Source organism: Oratosquilla oratoria, chromosome 18 (assembly GCF_046742065.1).
Source record: "Oratosquilla oratoria isolate Oo_2021 chromosome 18, ASM4674206v1, whole genome shotgun sequence".
Lineage (NCBI taxonomy): Eukaryota > Metazoa > Arthropoda > Malacostraca > Stomatopoda > Squillidae > Oratosquilla > Oratosquilla oratoria.
The window spans coordinates 56,721,732-56,745,689 of NC_134794.1; the positions used below are offsets into that span (position 1 = coordinate 56,721,732).

The following is a 23,958-nucleotide window of genomic DNA, read 5'->3' on the forward strand; positions in this document are numbered from 1 at the left end:
AGACGGGGAGAAATCCTTTCGACTGCGTCAAATTATTTTTCACACATATTCCCTCACCCCCCATCCCCCACCACTCCCTTTCATACATCACAGCATCATCCATACACAACAATTCTTCATTCATCCCTATCTTGTCTTCTCCAATCCTTCCTCAACAGACATTCCCCTCTTTCCCAACGCCCCTTTTACTCTATCCATCCATCTCATCTTTGGTCGCCCATTCATGTTCAATCTTTCCACTTCTGCCTTCCACACACCTTCCCCTACTCTTCCCTCATTCTTTCCCTGTGTCCAAATCATCCCAATATTCTTCGATCAACTCTCTCCCAACTCCCTGTCCACCCACGTTCTTTTCCTCACCTCCTCGTTTCTCACTCTATCCACCCTAGTAACCCCTATCATACTTCGCAGGCACCTCATCTCAAACACATTCAAGCTCTTCCTCTCTTATGTTCCATGTTTCTGCCCCATACAGTGCTGTCGGCACAATCACTCTTTCATATAATCTCCTCTTAGCATCCATTCCCAAATGTCTATTTCTCATTACACTTTTTAATCCCCCAAAGCACTTATTTGCTTCTCTCAGTCTACATTCTACCTCCACCCCCTCCTCCCTCTCCCGCCACATTTGCACCCAAGTATCTGAAACTATCCACTTCCTCCATTCTCTCACCCCTAATACTCACATTCAGTTTGCTGCCACTTTCACCCCTTGTATATCTCATCACCTTACTTTTACCCTTATTTATCCTCAACTTCCGTCTTCCACACACCTTCCCAAACTCCATCACTAACTTCCTTAATTCCTTCTCTGGTCATGCCACAAGCGCAGTGCCGTCAACAAACAACAAATGGCTTATCTCCCACTTTTCTCCATTTTCTTTAACCGTCCTCAATCCCTGTCCCATTATCCTTGCGCTTAACTCTCGTACCACTCCATCCATGTATAAATTGAACAGCCAAAGCAACATGACGCATCCCTGGCGAAGTCCCACCTTTACCTCAAACCACTCACTCTCTCCATTTCTGATTCTAACACAGGCTCTACTACTCTCCTAAAAACTCATGACTTCTAAACAGCTTTCCTTCTACCCCATACATCTGCAATACCTCCCACAATGCCTTCCTCTCTACCCCGTCATAAGCCTTTTCCAAATTCATAGCGGTCCAAAAAAACATTCTTATATTTTCTTAAAAAATTCTCACGTATCTGTCTTACCACAAAAATCTGATCCACACAACCCTTACCTGTCCTAAACCCACACTGTTCCTCACCATTTATTACCTCTGTTCCTTTCTTAATCCTCTCACTCAAGACCCTTCCATAAGCCTTCTCAACTACACTTAACAAGCTGATCCCTCTGAAACTACTACACTCACATTTGTCCCCTTTCCCCTTGTAAAGTGGAGCTATACGCGCATTCCTCCAGTCTTCCGGCACTCTACTCTCTCTTAAACAAACATTAAATAACCTCACCAGCCAGTCCACCATCACTAGACATTCTTCATGACATCCATCCAACCCAGGTGCCTTACCAGCTCTTATACTCTTAATTACTGCCTTCACCTCATCTTTCGTTATTTCCCTTCTGTTGTCCTCACTCATAAATGTAATTTTTTTAGTGCTTCCCACTGCAACTACCTTTCCCTCTCTATCCTCCTTTACATTGAGCAACTCCCTAAAATACTCCGTATGGTCACCGAATCTCATTAGATACATTGACTGATTGAAAAAGTACAACGGCGAGCCACAAAATGGATTCAAAATATCAGACTAAAACATATGAATTTATTTTCTTTAAAAATGCATAAACTCAGGGGTGAGTCGATAAAGGTCTTCAGGATTCTAAGGGGAATTGACATAAAAAGTAATGAAATTCTCACACTGAATGCAAATCAGACAAGAAATAATGGTCTCGAACTGTCAGGAAGTAGATTTAATTTGGAAGTGGGTAGAAACCACTATGCCAACAGTGTAGTCAATGAATGGAATAAACTTTCTGCAGAGGCAGTGCAATGTAGTACAATGTAGTACAGTGTAGTACAATGTAGTACAGCTTTAAGATTATTTTAGATAAACACCTAAACAATATGCTGTAATGCATGCCATTTGTTATATTCTATTTATCAATTTGTTATTATTTTTATTTATTACAATTTATATGTTTGTTTATTAATAATTATAATTCATTCTAGGCGCATCCGGCCTAGTTATGGACCAAAACGTCGCTTATCGCTTATCGGCATGCTCTCCCTTTGCAATGAATGAGAGAAAGAGAGAGAGAGATAGAGACAAAGAGAGAGACAGAGGGAATGAGAGAGAGAGAGAGAGAGAGAGAGAGAGAGAGACTACGACTGTACGGAAAGGCGAGAGAGGGAAAGTGACAGAAATTTTTATGTGGTATGTGAAACTTTTTGAAAAAATGCTGCGTAATCTCTCCCAAAGTGTGAAATTATAATAAGGATGATGATAATAATAATAATATCAATGATAATAATAATAATAATAATAGTTATAATGTGTCTAAAGCATCCCAGTAATCTTTCATCAGTCCTATCTACTGTCTCCTTCTCCTCTCTCGCTTTCCTCGTCGTTTTTCACTCTATCTAACCTAGTAACCCCTACCATACTTCTCAGATATTTAATCTCAAACACATTTAAACTTTTCCTCTCTCCCTCTCTTAAATTCCAAGTCTCCCTCATACAATGCCGTCTGCACAATAATCCCTTCATACAATCTCCTCTTTGCCTTCATTCCCAGATGCCCATTTCTCATAACATTTTAATTCCCCAAGGCACTTATTTGCTTCCATCAATCTACAATTTATCTCCACATCCACTCCTCCCTTTCCTGCCACATGCGACCCCAAGTACCTAAAGCTATCCACTTCCTCCAGCCTCTCTTCGTTTAGACTTACTTCCAACTCATTGCCATCCTCTCCCCTTGTACATCTCATCACTTTGCTTTTACTCACATTTACTTTCAACTTTCTCCTGTCGCATATCTTCCCAAACTCCGTCACTAACTCCCTTAAGTCCTCCTCTGACCCTCCCACAAGCGCAGTGTCGTCAGCAAACAACAACTGGCTCACCTCCCACTCTCCTCCGTATTTTTTTACCATCTCCAGTCCCTTGTCCATCACCCTCCCCTTTAGCTCCCGCACCATCCCGTCCATGTACACATTGAACAGCCATGGCGACATGACACATCCTGACGCAGTCCATTTCCAATTCTAACACAGGTTCTACTACTCTCGTAAAAACTTGTGACTGCCCTTAACAGCCTTCCCTTAATCCTATATATCTGCAAAATTTCCAACAGTGCCTTCCTGTCATAAACCTTTTCTAAATCCATAAAGACCCAAAAAACATCCTTACCTTTTCTTAAAGCTTTCTCACATCTGCCTTAAAAAATCTGATCCACGCAACTCCTGCCTTTCCTAAACCTACACTCTTCCTCACCAATGACTTCGTCTATTCCTCTCCTAAGCCTCTCAGTTAAAACCCTCCCATAAGCCTTACCAACTACACTTAATAAAATTATCCATCTGAAACTACACCCATATTTGTCCCCTTTTCCTTTAAAAAGCGGAATTATACAGGCACTCCAGCATTTACCCTCCCTGAGACACATGTTAAACAACCTCACTCCGCATGAAACCCATCTAACCTAGGTGTATTCCCTGTTATCATAATTTTAGACCTATTTGCACTTTATCTTTTCTTATTTCTCCTCCAATACAATAATAATAGTATAGTCACCCCTTCGTAAGTTATAAATTTTCTATGATCAGTGGTCGATCACCTGTAAGACAATAAAAAGTAAACGGAATAACTATAAAGGCTGTGATATATTATAGTTCTGCAAGAATTCTTTAATTTCCTGGACCATATTTGATATTCATATGTGTCACAGAGATTAAGCACAGGGGGAAGACATACAGGTGAATCATAATTAAATTTTGGCTTTATCATTTGCATTGGTTTGTTTACCATAGGAGGCAAAGTAAAATGTTGTTGTCAGACGCGGTGATGGTGAACCTGCTGGGCAAGTTTAGTGAATATATTTAAATCCAGATTTGAAAGATTCGTTAGATATGGGATTACATTACTAAGAAATGATTACTTAACTTATGACCCTTCAGTGTAAGTGTATTCGTTCTGTCTTCTCCTCAATATAATTATATAGTATCGAGAGCAGTAGGATAGCATTAGATTAGGGAGACCCTCACTCCTCAGGCTTGTTTCAGATTTTTTTTTTTCGGGGATGGGAGACCCAGGGGATAGAATATATTTTATTAGAGCCCTTGTGTGAATTTTTCATTGTATAAACAAGCTCTTCACATGATTTCATTCCTTTATCATTTTGTCTTATTTGTGATTACGATAAACTGACAGCAGAAATAAATGGTTCAATGAGAATTTTTCATGTTCATACATCTTTATATTCGATCATGTATGTGTTTATTATGCTAAACTTGAAAGTTTTAAATTTAACCCTTGCAACAATAACTGACATTTTGAAATAGCACTATTGCACCTTAAAATGGCATTGTCATGACCACTCACAATACCAAGCATTTTATTTTACTAGAATATCCAATTAACACCCCACTCCATAGCAACCACCTAATATGTCATCGTACTTCCTCAAACAACACTTTAATAATTATAATATGAAATTAATACCTTTTGCAAATGAGATTAAAAGGGTTTTATATAAGAAACCAAATTGTGTTAGGGGTTGTTATAGTATAAAAAAATAAATGTACACAAGGTTTTTTTTTGGTCTAGGGACTTTTGTGAAAAGGTTTTTATTTCTCTCTCCCTCTCCGACCTAACCTGACATTTTCTCAGTTTCATTATGACAAAAAAATATTGTCTCGGAAGCAAACTGCGTCATGAATCAAACAGTAGTTGGGAGACAGGAATGACCTGTAGCCAGCCGCTGTAGTTACCCAATTGTAGTATACAGGAATGGAGCAACATTTGTTGGTGCAGGTCTTCTACTAATTTGTCATGTTTAGGACACTGATGTGAAGTTGCAATGACATTAAATAGGATTGACTTCACATGGCCAGTTGTGGTACCTTAGAGTAGATTTTGGAGTCCTGCTCATGGAGGTAGGATTATATTAATGTGTTAAGTAGCCAATAAGTGATTTCAATAATTTCATTATTGTTTAACCCTATACATATTGATGTTTCCACCTTTTGTGCATCTGTCAGGTTTCATCATAAATGTGTGTACAAAATGATGCCTGCAATACTTCTGTTAATATAAGATGACCTATCTACACTCCTTACATGTTTTCTAGAAGATAGATGATGTTGATTTTATGATTAGAAATAGATGTCATCAATTTTTTGCTCCTTTGGCAGGAAAAGGATAGCATGCAAGATTTCGCGAGAAGGGTGACCTATAGACAGTATATGTTGTTTACAGTGCAACATAAACTAAAGAGAATCTAGTTTAACATGAGTTATACCGTATATCATTTTGTAAGAATAAGCTCAAGATTTCATATGATGAATCACAGAGATCATTTCCAGTGTGTATTACTGCATGCTGTATAGCTTTCTCATGAAAGGGTAATTTCAAAGGATGCATGATGGCTGATATAGAAGAAAAGCCATCACATTGCAACCTTAGTGATGTGGTTCTTTCAGAAAAGAGTCACGTTGAACCACATACAATGGCTCACGTGGAAGAGAAACCTTTTTGTTGTGATATGTGTAATGCAACTTTCTCAGAAGAGAATTCTCTCAAAGATCATGTGAAGACACACTTAGAAGAGAAGACTTTCCAGTGTGACGTGTGCAGTGCAACTTTCTCACAAAATTGCCAACTCCAAAGACATATGATGACCCACACAGAAGAAAAACCTTTCCAGTGTAATCAATGTGATGCAACTTTTGTAGAAAAGTGTCATCTTGAAAAGCATATGACAACCCACAAAGGAGGAAAGCATCTCCAGTGTGACTTTTGTGATGCGACTTTCTCATTCAAGAGTCACGTCAAACTGCATATGATGAAACACACAGGAGAAAGACCCTTCCCATGCAAGTTGTGTGATGCAGCTTTCTTCAAAAAAAGTCATCTTAAACAGCACATAGTTACCCACACAGGAGAGAAACCCTTCCAGTGCAACTTATGTGGCTTAGCTTTCTCAAGAAAACGTGGTCTTAAAGATCACGAGATGAGCCACACTGGAGAGAAGCCTTTCCCGTGTGACCTGTGCGATGCAGCTTTCTTACAAAAGTGGCACCTCAAAAGGCACATGAGAACCCACACTGGAGAGAAGCCTTTTCCGTGTAGTCTTTGTGATGCCGCTTTCTCGCTCAAAAATCACGTCAAATTACATATGAGGACCCATACAGGAGAAAAACCTTTCCAATGTAGCCTGTGTGATGCCACTTTCACACAAAATAATCACCTCAAAGATCATATGATGACACATACAGGAGAGAAGCCTTACCAGTGTGACCTCTGTGATGCAGCTTTCTCACGTAAATGTTATCTCAAAAACCATATGGCAATCCACACAGGAAATAAGCCTTTTCGGTGTGGCCTATGTGATGCAGCATACACAGGAAAGAGTGCTCTCAAAGACCACGTGATGACCCACACAGGAGAGAAACCTTTTCAGTGCAACCTGTGTGCCGCTGTTTTCCCACGAAAATCTTCGTACAAACTACACATGATGGCTCACAGGGGCGAAAAACAATTTCATTGTGACATTTGTAAGTCTGCGTTCTTACAAAAGAGTCATCTCAAAAAGCATATGATGACACACACAGGAGAGAAACCTCACCATTGTGACTTGTGTAATTTAGCGTTCTCAAGAAAGAGTGGCCTCAAAAGTCACTTAATGATCCACACAGGAGAACAACCTTTCCAGTGCAATTTATGCAATGCAACTTTTCTAAGAAAATATCGTCTCAGTAGGCATATGATGTCACAACACAGGAGAGACATCTTTCCAGTGTGACTTAAGTATTCTGCTTGTTCCTCTAAAGATGGATATGAAAAGGTATATGATGACCCATGTAAATAAGAAAGTTTTCCAATGTGAATTACATGATTAAGCTTTCTAGTGTAAGAATGCTCTTAGTAAGGAGCAGAACCTTGTGCACAAACTTTCCTCTTGACAATTCTCCAGACATGTTAACTAGATGTATATAGGAATTAAGGAGTTAATAACAGATATATTTCTTTAATATAAATATCTTTCAATTAAAAAATAAAATAGTTTGCAAAGCTATGGAGAATATAACAAACATATCCTGATCCGATTCCTAATTGGGTGGAATGGAAAAAATTATGGAACACTTTGAATTAAATTGTGTTGTATATGTAAAATAATCACAGTAGAAGAGAAAATGGACATGTGTGTTTATGTTTTAGAATTATTGTCCTGTTTAGAAGTGCAATGTATCCACCACACCATAGTGTGAGTTAATGTAATAGCTTTCAATTGTTTATTTCTAAGCAACATGGTATAAAATTTGTATAGGTTAGCAGTCTTCAAATGTGATATGTTATGATTTTGTGAAAATCAGTAGGTGTAAAATGAAATGTAGCATTTTCACTAGATGTCAATTAAAAGATTATTTATTTAAGTGGGAGTAGGAACAACAGGAGTCTTAGTCTGAGTTTATTCCTGCCTAGTTTTGCAGGTATGCTTTTTTAATGGAATGGTGTACAAAATGGGCTGTGGGCATTTATACCTAAAGGAGACCTCACTACCTCCCTATATTGCCAGAGTTAGCAACAAGTGTGGACATTATTAAATGGCATTTATTATAATAACAATAGCAATGTACTAATAATAACAATAATAATGACAATGCTAACAATAATGGTAAGAGTAATAACAATAATAATAATGTTGATAAAGATGATAATAATAGTAATAACAATGATAATAATAATAGTAATAATAATAATTATAATGTTGATAAAGATGATAATATTAGTAATAACAATGATAATAATAATGATAAAAATAAATGTGGTGAAGACATAATACAGGGTTCCCACGGTACTTGAAAATTCTGGAAAGTCCTGGAAAAAAAAGTGATCCTGGAAAGTCATGAAAAAGTCCTGAAATTCTGCCAAAAATCAAGTGGTCCTGGAATTAGGACTACCAGCTAAAAAAGTAATTGAAAGTCCTTGAATTCAGTGTTGCATGGATGTTGGTTGTGCTCAATATTCTACAGTGTGCAGTGTCTGACATAGCCAACATGGGAGTTTCCGCTCTGAGAAGTCATATGAAAAGCAACTTGCATAACAGGATCAGCCAGTCAAGGCAAAACCCATCAGCAATCCGCAACTTCTTTGGAAAGAAGCAAGACGAAAAGGCAGATGATGCTGCAGCCAATGTCGCCTCCAGTGCACCAGTTGCTAGTACAAGTACAGCTCCACAAAGATCAGAGGTTGCAGCTGTTGTGTCAGATGCTGCCCTCCATGCAGAGGTTCTCTGGGCTCTGAAGCTTGTTATGAGCAACTACTCATTCAATTCATCATCTGATCTGGGCATGTTGTTCCCAAGAATGTTTCCGGACAGCCAAATTGCTAAAACTTTCTCATATGGTGCTACAAAGTGTGCTTATCTAGTTTGTTTTGGCCTGTCTCCATATTTCCATGATCTGCTAGTGGAGAAAGTCAGAAGTGCATGAACCCTGTTTCACAGAATGAACAAATGGACTTCATAGTCCGTTACTGGGACAGTGATTCTGGTCAGGTCAGTGTAAGGTACTTTGGGTCACAGTTCTTGGGGCATGCTCGAGCAAGCGACCTACTCAACAACTTCAAGGAAGGGACACAACAACTAGATCCCAAGCGTCTGCTTCAGGTGTCAATGGATGGACCTAACGACAATTGGAAATTTTTCAATGACCTGCAACAGGAGCGCAAAACACAGGATCTCCCAGAACTTCTGAACATCGGAAGCTGTGGACTCCACACTGTCCACGGAAGCTTGCAGAAAGGAGCCAACGAGACTGGATGGAAGATTGGAAACCTGCTAAGGTCTCTGTGGCAGCTCTTCCATGATACCCCCGCAAGAAGAGATGATTTCACCACTATCACAGGGAGCAAGCTCATTGCAATTTTGCCAGCACAGATGGGTTGAGGATGCAAAGGTTGCAGAGCGTGCATTGCAGATGTGGCCCAACGTGGAGAAATTTGTGGCATCCTTCAAAGACCCCAAGTAGGCCCCTAGCACTGCCTCATTTGCATCAGTGAAAGCTGCAAAGCTACAATTCTTCATCTCTGTAGCTAAACAACTCCAGCCATTCCTTCAGAGGTTTCAAACAGATGCACCCATGGCACCGTTCTTGGGACAGAAGCTAAAGGAAGTGGTTGTTGCGCTCATGGGACGTTTCATCAAAAAAGAAGTTCTGGACAAAGCAGACACCATGCAGAAACTGGCCAACCTGGACCCCAAGGACCAGAAGAACCAGATGCTGCCAAAACTTGTAGATCTGGGATTTGCTGCTCGAGAGTCTGTGAAGAAAGCTGCTGAGAAGAAACTGGTCAGTGATTTGAAGGTCCTGGCATTCAAGAATGAGTGTGTGACACTGCTATCAGAGCTCACATCCAAGATGTTGGACAAGAGTCCCTTGAAACTGTCCCTGGTTCGATATCTCTCTGCATTGGCTCCAGATAAACTAGTTGCTCCTTCTACAGATGCGGCAACGAAGTTCCAGAAAATCTTCCAGATGCTTTTGAATGCCAACAGGCTGTCCGGGGAAGAGTGCGATGAGCTCCTTGCTCAGTACAAGGCGTTTGGCAGTGAGATGAGGCAGGAACATGCAGCAGATTTCAAGAACTTCACCCCAGATAGTGAGAGGCTGGACATATTTCTGGGCCAGTACTTTAAAGACCACAAGTACAGCAAGCTCTGGTCTGTTTTCAAGATGCTTCTCACAGTCTCCCATGGTCAGGCATCAGTAGAAAGGGGTTATTCTGTGAACAAGGACCTCCTGGTTCAGAACATGCAGGAGAAGACTATTGTAACTCTTCGTACAGTCTATGACAGTATCCAAGCCACGGGCCAGCACTTCACTGAGTTACCCTTCACTCCCAGACTGAAAAGGCATGTCAGGGCATTGAGGGTGAGATACCAACAGTACCTCGTGGATCAGAAGAAGTCACAGACAGATAATGAGAAATCCTCAAAGAGAAAGGCACTACAAGAGGATATCCAGTCAGCAGAGAAAAAGAGGAAGCTCTTGAAAGATAGTATGGAGTCAATGACCAAGGAAGCAGACCAGCTGGCAAAGAAGGCAGAAACAGAGCATGACTTCACTTTGCTGGCTAAGTCCAATGCTTTCAGACTGAAAGTTTCTGAGAAGGCGGATGAAAATCTCAAACTGGAAAAGAAACTACAAGACCTCAAGCAGAAACTGAAATCAATGGAGTGACTATTTTCAAGAAAGAGCAAAGAATGAATTATACCTGATACTCTGATATATATATATATATATATATATATATTGTAATCTAACAGAGGAAGACTGCATAGTGTAATAAAGTGGGTGGAATCGGCTGGCTGTAAGGGGTGGAGGAGGCCAGAAAGATCAGTTTGTATTTGAAAATTGTTTCAGATATTCCACTCAAAGTCCTGGAAATTTGATGATTTTTATCCTGGAAAAGTCCTGGAATTTAGTTTTCAATTTTCTGTGGGAACCCTGATAATAGTAATAATGGAGGATGTGTGACTTGACATGTGAAGTAAAATAGAAATATGGTAGCACGGTATATGAATAATTGATAATAAGGTGAATGGAAGAAAAATTGAAAGGGTAAGTAAAAGTGAAGTTAGGGACATGAGAGACAGTATACACAACTGCTGCATTCTGGAACCTAAGATACCCAGAGGGCATGCTAGGGACATCATTATGGAAAGCCATTAAAATCAGACAGAGAAAAGAAAGAGAAGAGAGTCCAGATTTATGATACCTCGTGGTTCCCAACTCTGACCTCACATGCTTTCCAAGATGCTGAGACAGACAGGACTCATTATAGTAAATGACACATGAAAGAAAATAGGACATTTAATCACAAAGAACAAAATCAAGATGAACCGTGACAGTAGCATCATCTACAAAATTCCCTGTAATGGATGCAACAGTGCATATTACGGTGAGATGTACAGAGGACTTACCAACAGACTCAGGGAACACAAAGGTGACATTAGACACCACCGAGAAACAAATACTCTAGTTAACTACTTACTGTAGACTCCCAGCGGCCTTGCTGTGGATGTGCTGTGTCTTGCGACACTGCTTCTGACCCAGGGCAGTGGACAAGGTGCAGGGATGACCCATCATCCAGGAGGTGATAAGATGAGAGAGACGGTGGAGGGGTGTAGAGTGTATTCAGAGATGGAATGATTTTATGCCTTTTCCTTTTTGGCTACCTCCCTTGTATGGAGGAAAAAGGCTTGGTATATGTATGTAACTACTTAGACACAGAGGGACACCTACCAAACTGGGAGGGAACCACTATTCTAGCCAAAGGTTTACACGAGAGATAATGGAAAATAATTAATCCCTTTACATTGCCATAAACAAAAACACAAACAAGAGGACTGGGGACTTGAAATGGACAAAATCCTCCTTGACAATTGCCCTCCAAAAATGGCTTCTCAGACCTCCCGACTCTAAATAGACATTATATTTCACATCCCTAACTTCACCACTTCCTTTTCATTTTTCTTCCATCCACCTTATCAATTATTCATATACCGTGCTACCATATTTCTATTTTATTTCACATACTATCAAGTCACTCATCCTCCATTATTACTACTGTTCTTTTCACCACATTATTATTTTTTCATTATTATCATTAATATATTTATTACATTATTATTATGTCATTATTATGTTATAGATTATTATTATTATAGTATCATTATTGCTATTATTACTGTTGTTGTTATTGCTATTACTCCAATCATTATTATTAGCATTCTCATTATTATTGTTATTATTAGTACATTGCTATTGTTAATTATTAGGTCATTCGATATTGTCCACACTTGTTGCCAACTCTTGCAACATGGGGAGGTAGTGAGGTCCCCCTCATGTATAAATATCCACAGCTCGTTTGTACACCATTCCTTTGAAAAAGCATACCTGCAAAACTAGTCAGGAATAAACTCAGACTAAGACTCCTGTATTTACTACTCCCACTTAGATCAACCTGTCAGAATGTCTCAACATAAAAAGTTATTCTCAAGTTGATATTTAAAAGTGTTTATTAATGTAAAACATCAGTACTAATTTGTTTTTACAGTTACTGTATATCAAATGTCTGGGGTATTGGCTGCATGTTGTGGGGTTAAAAGCTGCTCAGTAGTATGCAGCTGATACTTTAGGGTCTATATGGGGTACCCCTATGGACCAGAGCACACATCATTTTGTTTGTGTTAGAGGAAATCTCTATTAATAGAGAAATGATATTTTATTATACTGCAACTGTCCCTCCATTATGCTCCTCCCCCACTCTTGATAATGTCCTGTACCACTTTTCAGAATATTAATTTCCTTTTTTCTTTTTTCCCTAACTCTTTGGTGGGGGAAAAGAATACTGCCACCAAGTATTCCCACTTGAGTCATAAAAAGCAACAAAAACAGGACTGAGATAGGATTAGGCATCCTTCTCTCTATAGCTCCAAAGGGACATTCTTAAAAAAAAAAATAAAAAAAAATAAAAGGGGTCTGAGAGGAGTTTTCCAACCAGAACTCTAAAGTTTGGGTCTTTTAATGTGTGTGGATGTGGTACAGATGAGAGTTAAAAGGAAAAGATTGGCAGTATGTTTGTTAGAAGAAAAATCGATGTGTTGGCATTGAGTGAAACAAGTTGAAAGATAGGGGCGAGTTTGAGTTTGGGAGGGTGTCAGGAATGAAGAGAAGACGAGAGAGAGAAGGGGTGGCTATACTAGTAAGTGAAGAGATTGGTAAATGTGTGGTGGAGTGGAAGGAGGTTTCTTCAAGGTTAATGTGGATGAAGGTGAAACGGAAGCAAGATGTGGATGTAATGTGGAGTGTCTAGAAAAAGGGTACAGTGATGGTGGACTGGCTGATGAGGTTGTTTAATGTTTGTTTAAAAGAGGGTAGAGTGTCTGTATAGTTCCACTTTACAAGGGAAAAGGGGACAAGTGTGAGTAGTAATTTCATAGGGACCAGTTTGTTAAATGTAGTTGGGAAGGCTTATGGGAGGGATATGATTGAGAGGATTAGGTGAGGAACAGAGAATATTTGTTGAGGAACTGTGGGTTTAAGACAGGCAAGGGTTGCATGAATCAGATTTTTTGTGGTAAGGCAGATATATGAGAGCTTTAAGAAAAGGTAAGGATATTTTGGGGGCTTTTATGGATTTGGAAAAGGCTTATGACAGGTTAGACAGGAAGGCACTATGGGAGGTATTGCAGATATATGGGAGAGGAGGAAAGCTGTTAAGAGCAGTCAGGGGTTTTTATGAGAGAAGTAGAGCACATGTTAGAACCAGAAATAGAGTGGTTTGAAGTAAAGGTGGAACTTTGTCAGGGATGTGTTATGTTGCCTTGGCTGTTCAATTAATACATGGATGGGGTGGTGCAAGAGGTAAACACAAGAGATTGGAGATGGTTAAAGAAAATGAAGATAAGCCAGTTGTTGTTTGCTGACAACACTGTGCTTGTTCAAGGATCAAAGGAGGGATAAAGGAAGTTAGTGACAGAGTTTGGGAAGGTGTGCAAAAGAAGGAAGTTGAAGATAAATGTGGGTAAAAGTAAGGTGATGAGATGTACAAGGGGAGAATGTGGCAGCAAATTGGAGGTGAGTATTAAGGGAGAGAGACTGGAGGAAGTGGATAGTTTTAGATACTTGGGTGCGAATGTGGCAGGAAAGGGAGGAGTGGAGGTAGAATGTAGATTGAGAGAAGCAAGTAAATGTCTTGGGGGATTAAAAAGTGTAATGAGAAATAGACATTTGGGAATGGATGCTAAGAGATTGTATGGAGTGATTGTGCCGACAGGACTGTATGGGGCAGAAACATGGAACATAAGAGAGGAAGAAAGAAGGAGTTTGAATGTGTTTTAGATGAGGTGCCTGAGAAGTATGATAGGGGTTACTAGGCTGGATAGAGTGAAAAACGAGGTGAGGAGGAGAGCTGGGGTGGAAAGGGAGTTGGGAGATAGGGTTGATGAAAGAGTACTGGGATGGTGTGGACACATGGAAAGAATGGGTGAAGAAAGACTAGTGAAAGAGGTGTAGAAGGCATAGGTAGAAAGAGTGAACATGAGGGGGTGACCAAAGATGAGATGAATGGATGGGGTAAAAGGGGCATTGGGGAATAGGGGAATGTCTGTTGAGAAAGGAAGGGAGAAGACAGAAGATAGGGGTGATTGGAGAATGGTTGTGTATGGATAATGCTTTGATGCATGGAAGGGAGTGGGGGGGATGGGGTGAGGGAGGTGTAAATGATATTTTGATGCAGCCCAAAGGGATTTTTTCCCCATCTCTCATCATCCAGGAGGAGGCAAGATAAAAGGGAGAGAGGCAATTGAACGGGGGTGGAGTATGTGGGTATGGAATGAGTGGGAGTGGATTTTATACCTTTGTTTTTTGGCTACCTCCCTTGTAAGGGGGAAATAGCCATTGGTATATGTTTGTATAACACTTAAACTATAAGAATGTTTTCAGATTTTACTTGATGTGGTGGGATGCTCGCTGGACGAGCTGGTTAGTGTCAGTATCTGAGGCAGAGGTCAGAGATGAAGCAGATCAAGTCTACCTTGCAGCAAGTTTATAGTAGCGGTATACTGTACTACTTTAAGTTCTGTACTTAGTCATCCATAAGGAATCATTGTCCTAGCCCTGTCTGAGAGGGGGAGTTCATGACATTAAACTGATCATAATACAGTAAGTGATGTGTGGTTTGTATCCCTAAAAGTAGGCAGTAAGCAAAATATCATAATAATGATAAAATAGAAAAAAAAAAGGATGCACCAAAGCCACCCTAAAAGAACATGACTCAAAAACCAAAGTCTTCCCCATATAACATTACATGAAAATGATAGGCACAGTCCTGTGTGGTAGCCCTCAATCATACCTATCTCATAACACAAACACAACCAACTAAATAAAATAATAAATATATAAAATAGGTAAAATTAAAATAATAATAGCAGTATACTTTTCAGACATTTACAACCTACCATGTACACAATATATCCATCTGAAATCACATACACACTAAATCACAATACTCCTCTACACCTCATCCCCAAAGAAAAATCCCTCCCATTACAAGCAAGAACCATATTGGCATGACTGTGGTCAAGTCACCATTCAACTTTAAAAAGTCTTTAAAACAAGACCAACACAGAATAAGCCTGGCCACTGGGGCAGATTGGCCTAGATGCATTCACCACAGAAAAGACTGAGAAAACATCCTACATTGTATAAAGTAAATATTTCCCAGACAACAACACAATAGCTGATAAAATTCCAGAATCACAGAAACTTATGTTGTCCAATAGCTCCTAACCTAATATTGAACCTAACTTAACCATTCCATAGAAAAAACAGAACTTTCAAATACAAAAAAGAAAAGTGAAAAATGTGTTTGCATGATAATGGAATAGAACCCTTTATCTTCTTTTGAGTGACTTACAGGCTAATCCAGTGAATGTGGCCACTTACCGGGGAGCAGTGGGTCATTTGCGAGAGACACGGTAGTGGATTGATTGATTAGATCATTTCTCAATATAATGTACACATTTAGATTTTTAATTTGCCAAAGATGTTCAACAGATAAAATGTTATGAAGATGTCAGTAAAATATTAACCTGATATAAATGGTTCCATATTTGGGTGAATCATTTGGTTGCAGTTTATAATATTTTCATTCAGGAAGTATAAAAACATGATTAACTTTTTTAAAGATTGGGTCTTAATAAATATATCTTTGTTCTGTGACAACTGTGTTTTCATCCATTTAGAAATATGATACCTATGAAATCAGATCTATATGTCAGAATATATATTTTCAATTGTTAGGCCAAAAAAGTTTAACAATTTGTAGATTATGTAAGATAATCATAATATTTTAAAAGTTGGTGATTTATTTTGCAATAACATGGGTTTCCTTTTTTATATATTAGGGGTAGCTTATTTCTACCAAGGCAGCTATGTATTTCATTCAATGTATGATCCATTGTAGTCTTTACTGGAGTTATCTGCATAGTATGTGTATGTATAGTAATCCAGGAATACGGTATTTGTATCAGTGTAATCATGTACTTATCTCTCTGTGTGAATTGTTGTAATCTGCACTGAATTAGGTTGCAACTGTATTTAAGTGAGTACATTTGTGGACTGTAGTGGATACAGTTGTGTAATTAATATTTGAAGTGAAATAAAAGTGTAGTACTGCATCGTTTATCATTTAGTGTCAGAGTGTGGGATTTGGATGGGGAAGCTTGTTGAGGTTGGTTCAAATATTTCTTCCTGGGTATTAAAGCTAAGGAACCAAAGGAGGAAGTGGTTTGGCCACACCATGTGTGAAATCACCATGATTAATTATCAGGTATTGGATGATGTGATGGAGGAAGTAAACACGTGGGTGCTGCGCTGGAATTTGTAACTGGTGAGTGAACTTACAAGGAAGTGGGAGGTGAGCCAGTTGTTTGTGGATGATTTTGGACTCACCAGAGTTAGAATATGAACCTACACCAGCCAACAGTCACTTGCATGTAAGGATTGTGGGTGAATTAGCATGCCCAGCCTTATAGTATACTGTATACACGTATAAGGGGGGAAAAAGCTCTTGGCAAATCTTTCCACTGGCTAAAGAAGTTTTGGTGCAACAGTAACCTGGATCTTGATTTGAAAAGTTTCTATTGGGAATCAGAGAAATGTGGAATTCAAACCCACAATAAATGAATACAAGACTAGCACAGAGAAAAAGTGGATAAAATGATGTGGAAAGAATGCGAGGATAATGAAGAGTAATAAGAAATGTGTATCTAACATCTGGAGGATAAGCACCCCTGACCAAAAGTATATTTCTTCATCTACTACAGTAATTTCCAGCTTTACTAAGGTTGTGACAATGGTGTTGATATCACATTTTGAAGGATTAGGTTTTCAAAACCAATGAAAAAGGTAATACTCTGTGTACCGTACACAATGAATATAGTAACATCCTTCCAGTATATCACAGGTAAATACAACATGGAAGGTGTCAGTAGTTTACGTTTGTAAGGATACAATGATAAATAAACAAATATAAGAATAATGATAATGAATAAGTAGATAAAATAGATTCATAAAAATGTGATTCGTCCAAGAAGAGAATGTATGAAGTTATTCAGTCATAATTGACATATCTGAGATGGATCCCCACCGAGGCTTCCTGAGGGACATGCAGCCTGTGTACTCTACCACACCACAGTAGCTTAATCCTGCTGGTTGTATGTGTGGTGAAAAGTGATTGTGATTTTTTTTTTTTTTTTAATGGCTGTGGTGGTGAATGAAGCCTAATATCAGTGTAATCAGCTCAATCATACTGATAAAGTGCTAGCACATATATATGACACTGACCTACCACACCTCTGATGTCTGCTGTTGTGGAGACGGGTTGGAAAGCCATGAAAGTACTCATGCATTTACCGGGGATTGAACCTGGGCCTTCTGAGGCAGGAATGTTGCCCACTACACCACGCAGGCTTGTATGATGAAAAAAAGCACGACTGACTTCCCAAATTGGAAAAGCAAAGAATATGATGATGATGACATTTAAAATATATATATAGATAGAAAGGACCCACTGGTATAAGATGGGAGATCAACAAGATGCCACATGAGGTTGCGGGGCACCGTATCATTTACCTTATCCATGTTATTTCCTGTTTCTTCTTTGATGATGAAGAATCCTGGCTAGTTTCTCTTTCATTCATATTGCCTATCAATCCATATTGGTGTAATATGGTTGCTATGCTGCTAGCGTCACACCATATTACACCTATATTATGTTGCGGTGCACTCTAGTATACTCTCACTGAATCATCATGTCTCACCCATCGTACAGCGTCATGTATCATCACGAGCGTACCTTTATCAACCTTGTCTCCCCAACCCTCCGACCCTGACCACCTTTTAATATAACTGCACGCCACATGGAGCCAACCTGTGATAGGGTAGTGATCATGGACACATCCTTCATTTGGCTCCATTTGCGTAGAGTCTCGTTACTTATGTCTACAAAATCATCGCTAGTGTGACACCTTACAAACTGGCTCAACTCTCGGAAGTCCAACACCGGTCGTACTTTGTTCTTAGTTGGCTGCATGGCTGCCATCAGAGGCAAGATTCCATCCTCCACTAGTTCCTCCCAAGGACTAAAAAATTCCTTCATCAATCCACCACTGTACCTCAATGTCAAAGTCATCCTTCACTTCCTTCCCGAGAGTCTGTTCATATCAGCCGACTTTGTTCTTCAATACGGGCGAGCCTCTTTTGTGGTACCACTCTATCTCCCACTTCTGGTCATCAAATTTCGCCAGGAATTCTTCGTCCTCAATGGTACGAGGTGCCGCCTTCTCGTGGCTAGACTGCCCTCCATGGCCCTCATTGTCATTCCTACGTCTACTTCCGGCCTCCGACAACTCCCCTTCCATTCCGTGCTCGAGTCACGCATCGCTCCAACCCTCACTTGTCCGCCGACAAACGTGACTTCTCCGAGCTGTGCAATTGCATCCATTCCCAGCACCACTTCAATTCCCTCTATGACCGTTCTAATAACAAGCACTCTTAGTCGTATTGGAATGCCCTCCACCTTCATTTCAACTTCCTGGTCGCCTTCGCACTTTGTCTCCCGTCAACTGTCATCAGGGCCATGTGTCCCTGTCTGAATCCTTTAATCAGGTCGGTCGTTACAATCGTGGTTGAACAGCCGGAATCCACTAGTGCTCTTGCACGCCTTCCTCTCAGCCAGACATTTACAATCGGCATGCAGTTCGGGAGCGCCTTTACATTGGTTGGGCAGCAGCTCGCATAGCAGCCGCCCCTTGTCCGTTTCCCTGCTCGCATTGTCGAGCAACATGTCCAGGTTCTCTGCATTCGTAACAGATAGGCTTCGTCTTTTCACAATCCCTCGTGAGGTGGCCGAGGTGCCCACACACATAACAACGCATCTTAGGGGGTCCCCTCTCCCCTAGACTCCCGCGTTTTTCCTTTTCTATCGGCCAGCGGATTCTGATCCCGTCGGTCCCCCCTCTTCCCCGGTGAGTCATTGTACTGGCATCTCGATTCTTGATCTCGCGCGAGGCTTTTTGATTTCTCTGCCGCCATTGCAGCCAACTGCTTATTCTTCTGTGTCCTCGTGAGAAGTCTAGCACGGACTACCAACACGTTCATGCTCGCAAACATGGCATCACCCACTTCCTGTAACACAGCAGATACGTGATCTGGGAAGCCATTCACATACACCATTCTAATTACTTGTTCCAATCCTTCGCCTTTAAGTCTCGATAGTCCTGCCAATCTCCTAAATTCATTGGCAAAGTCGTCGATCTGTTCGCCAGCCCACCGCATTCTTTGCAGCCGATTAAATGATTCGAACGCAGTCTCATGGAATGTATCTTCGAGCCTCCTTTTTAGCGTTTCTGCATCTGATCGATCTCTTACCGTCATTTCTAAGTAGATGGCCAATGCATCGCCTTCCAGGTTAAGGGCAATATAGCTCGTGACGTCGCTCACACCGGTTAATTTTGCCACTAATTCTGCCTTTTTAAGCCACGAGGAGACGTCTCCATTGCCATCAAACGGTTTTAGGGATACGTTACTCTCCTAGAACGTTCGCTTTTTGTGCTAGTCGCCTCGGCCACACTTAGTTTGTGGTCGCGTTATTTCCTGCTTCTTCGATGATGAAGACTTGTAGCTAGTTTCTCTTTCACTCGTACCATCTATTAATCCTACCTTTGGAAATCAGGCTCTATATTTTTCTTCCACTGCACTTTCCTCACTTGCTCTCTTCTCTCTCGTCCCACATACACACTGCATCAGCCAACGCCCAATCGCTCCCTTCTACACTGTGACCTTTGATCCCGTGCCGGGGGTGACAACTGCACATCCATATCCGCACCACGTTCATACCACACCGTAAAAGATGTTGGAAATGTATCTTTCTAAAGAGATACGCAGGTTTGTGAAGTACATAAAATCCGAAACCAATAACAGATTTATGTTAAATTTTAGTAAGTATTGTCATAGAAACGGGACCCAATGAACAGATTCAACCCTATATATATATATATTCCTAGTTATTATATGCACATTAGAAAACTTGGAATTTCGTATAATAGAAAAATATGAGAAGAAATTGTTCTTAGATACAAATAACCAATACTAAACATTCAAAAATTGCCCTACTCATGTAACATCAACAATAATATGCCCAACTGCATAGAAAAAATAATACAAATATGAACTCGAGTTTTCCGTGCACTTCTGGACAGCAGCAGGCGACAACGACAATGGTGGTGGATAAATGCATCCATCAATATACAAATAGCACAGGTCGTCACAGTTGGAAGGGGCATACTATAGATAACCAATGTTACCCTGTATATCCCTCAAAACAAATTATTAGAATTCAAAATTAGAGGCGGGATTTTTTTTTTAATGTTTAAAAAAAAAAAAATCGTCTATATGTATTAATTAATAATTTTGAGGTCCAGATTCGACCCTCGTCGTGAGAGCCAGGTATTTATTTCATGACATTACTGTACACAAGTTTTTAGTAAACAATGGATAGTCGTTCGGATTTGCCACCGAACTGGCATGACAAAATATCTACTATGGATATAACACTAGTAATACTTTATGAAAATACTGGTATATATTAACTGATGAAATATATACCAAAGTAACTAATAAAACCAAATCTACGCCCGTAAAGTTTGACATCTTGAATCCCTTTGTGTTCAATCATGACCTCGTGATTTAAGTTTTAATGTAGTAACAAATGTCAACAATGATCAGCTGGTCGCAAATGTACTAACTGAAACAATTGCGGTGGGGAATGAAAGAAAAAATAAGTTACATTTATAGAATGAAGGTTTGTGTCCCGAAATTATTATATGATTAATAAGGTACGAGAAAAGTGATCAAAAGCAGATAAATTGAGAATACAGGTATGTTACATAACGTCAGACTAAGGTTCACTGGATACATCTTGCCTAGTTTCGTAAGTTGACAGTTGATTGTGGTATGGTTCTAGGAGCGAGGTTGAAGACACTGCAACTCATCAGGTAAACAAGTTTGAACAAGCTTAATTAGATGATAATATTGAATAATATTCCATAATTGGGTCAAGTTGCACGTATTTGCCATTTACAATTTATTTTACTAAATTTCAAATGTTTCTCAGCTTGACATAAGTTAACCCAGTGTACTCTTAATTAATGTGGCCAAACTCAGGTAAGTTGTTCGATTGTTAAACTTAGCCGGAAAAGCCCACAGTGTATGCTTCTGTGGTAGATCGTTTGTCAACTCATATTGATGCTTCTCAACAGACATGGAAGATCCAAAGGTTGTTGAGCCTAGCAAAAGTGGGAATGAAGAAGAAAGGGGTGATGACAACCAGGATCCACCAAAGAAAATGATTAACGAAATAAGGAAGTTTGCGTGGAAACATGAAAACACTAAAGCCTGGGAGAAGGTAAAGTATCATCCCGACTCGGGTGTGAAAATGTCTGATACAAACATCACCCATGAAGATAATAATCCATGTGTGAAGGAATATAATCTTTCAATGAAGTGTTTATTTGAAAAGGCACATAAGAGAGATTTATGTCAAATTAATTTTGAAAATTACCGATTATGTCGCAAATTTTGGCATGATGTTGTTGTCGACCGCAAGAAAAACGGAATCCGACCTCATCTACCTCTTGGAGAAGAGAGGGAACATATTAGAGAAGCTTATTTTTCATCTAGAGGAGGCCCATCTTAGCTATATCTTATAGAAAATGTAATCTCATTTCATAAATCGATTATCATTTCCTAGCAGACAAGGACTTCACTTTTTTTATGCTCTTAAAGACTTATTTTCATTAATTGAGATGAGAGAATTGCTACCCAAGACAATAATATCACACAAGATGATATTGCTACTTGGGTTTACTATCTTGTTGTTACAATGTCCACAATACGAGTTCATTCAGTATCCCTGTTGGTATGGAAATATTCTATAATTTCTGGCCAGTGTTTGGACATACCTGTTGTATTCTAAGATGACTCGGTCAAACTTAACCTCAGTAAACTCAGGAAATTAATCCAATTTCAACAGAAGCATATCAGTTTATCTCTTTTTATAGAGGAAAAACAAAAGCTACTGAGGACAGGTTAGCGTATGGAGATCTTGTGAGATGAAAGTCATAGAAAATCCTCATATTGCAGTCATCTTTCAGCGCCTTTATTATTGGATGATCCTCAAGATCTCTGTCAGATTTTTTTTTTTTTTTTTTTTTAAGGAGAGGTAAATGGGCAACTGTTTCCCAAATCCTACTACTGCGAAGAAGTGGTGACCAATCTTTATTCGTTTGGTAATAAAATGGTATCCTTTTGGAAAGGGCTGCCCCTAAGCCGAACCTTATGATTTTTCATATACTAGGAGAGGTGCTCATCACACACCTTTTATCCATAAACAATATCCAGAAATATACAATTTAGTTATATTTAAATGCAATTTAAATTAATTTCAGGATTGTCTAATCGTAGCATAGTGTTTAATACTCATCATATCTTCATTACAGGATCACATTCTGTGATGCTGATAAGGAATGATAATGACTATCCCAAAATTCATATCAAAATGCAATTCTGAAGGAAAAAATGTAAAAGAAACTAAGGAGGCTTATAATATCATGAAGGTCCTTTGTATGTGCCAAGTTGCAATATGTTATAGGATAGACATAGACCATAGTTGAAACTTAGGATTTAAAACTGTATGCTTTTTACTGCCACTACATGCAAAATCATCTCGCTCTAGCTTGCCACTTCCAGAGGTGGTGATTTGTCATGCTCAGTCACTCCACGTAATAGTCGTAATTGCCTTCCCAACCCAAAAGCTAATTCGAATTGTATTTGTATAAAACAATGAAGAGTAATAAAGTTAGAGGAAACAATGTAGAATGTACACAAATATACCTACAATTAGCTCCGCATAAACAGTGATGTATGTTGGTAGCTTCAGCTGTGATCTTCAGCTGTGATCTGCATCAATATATGTAAATTTTGAAGAGATTATATTTTCTCAGTAATCATTGAATCAGTATTTTTACTTTTTCTATTCATAGGCAATCTTTATGTAATTCTTAAGTGCCTGGTAACTTAAAAATTTCATTGATTATTATTATTATTTTTCCCCTTTAGTTTGAGAACTTTTCATTGGAACACTGATGTCATACGAGTGAAATTTGTCTCCGATTGTGGCTCTGTAGATAGAATGTTTGGTTTGAGATTAGGTTGTGTGTGTGTGTTAGCCCTCTCATTGAAGAAAGGGTTTCCTCCAGATGAATAAAAATGCCTGGCAGGTACTAGAATAAATATCCACATTGTAAATCACTGTGATAATTTAGAGAAATATGATTAAGATGGATGCTTGCTGGTCAAGCAAGTTTGAGCATTACTACATGCAGTGGAGTTCAAGATTATGGCAGTTTGAAAACTGCCACCAGTGAGTTGAACCAAGGGCATGGTTCATTAAATTCCAAGCTTCAAAGTCCCCTGTAAGGGGCAATGTCCTAGCCTCCTAATAGGGAGAGATATGACATTAAACTGAATCATGATGATGATTAAAATATGTTTAACTATTTTGCTGTGGATGGATTTTCCAGGACTGAATAAAATTACCTGCTAAAATTCTTAGAAAAAAATTGAATTTGTATAATGCAG

General features: G+C 39.3%; 1 protein-coding gene across 3 annotated transcripts; it reads left to right on the plus strand.

Moving 5' to 3' along the window:
- Positions 1-3,831: 3,831 nt before the first annotated feature.
- LOC143035255 (uncharacterized) lies at positions 3,832-16,428 on the plus strand. 3 transcript variants are annotated; one of them, XM_076202074.1, is made up of 2 exons: positions 3,832-3,945; positions 5,383-7,725. In XM_076202074.1, exon 2 carries the CDS (start codon positions 5,610-5,612, stop codon positions 6,990-6,992), a length of 1,383 nt encoding a protein of 460 aa, XP_076058189.1. In that variant the 5' UTR covers positions 3,832-3,945; positions 5,383-5,609; the 3' UTR covers positions 6,993-7,725. The 3 variants fall into 3 exon arrangements, 2 of the variants coding, with proteins under 2 accessions (XP_076058189.1, XP_076058188.1); XR_012967305.1 differs by lacking the exons at positions 3,832-3,945; positions 5,383-7,725 and adding exons at positions 4,008-4,147; positions 14,701-16,428; XM_076202073.1 differs by lacking the exon at positions 3,832-3,945 and adding an exon at positions 4,008-4,147.
- Positions 16,429-23,958: the final 7,530 nt, after the last annotated feature.

What these genes read in the sequence shown, in the direction of transcription:
- LOC143035255 (XM_076202074.1), top strand. Translation starts at nt 5,610, where the DNA reads ATGATGGCTGATATAGAAGAAAAGCCATCACATTGCAACCTTAGTGAT.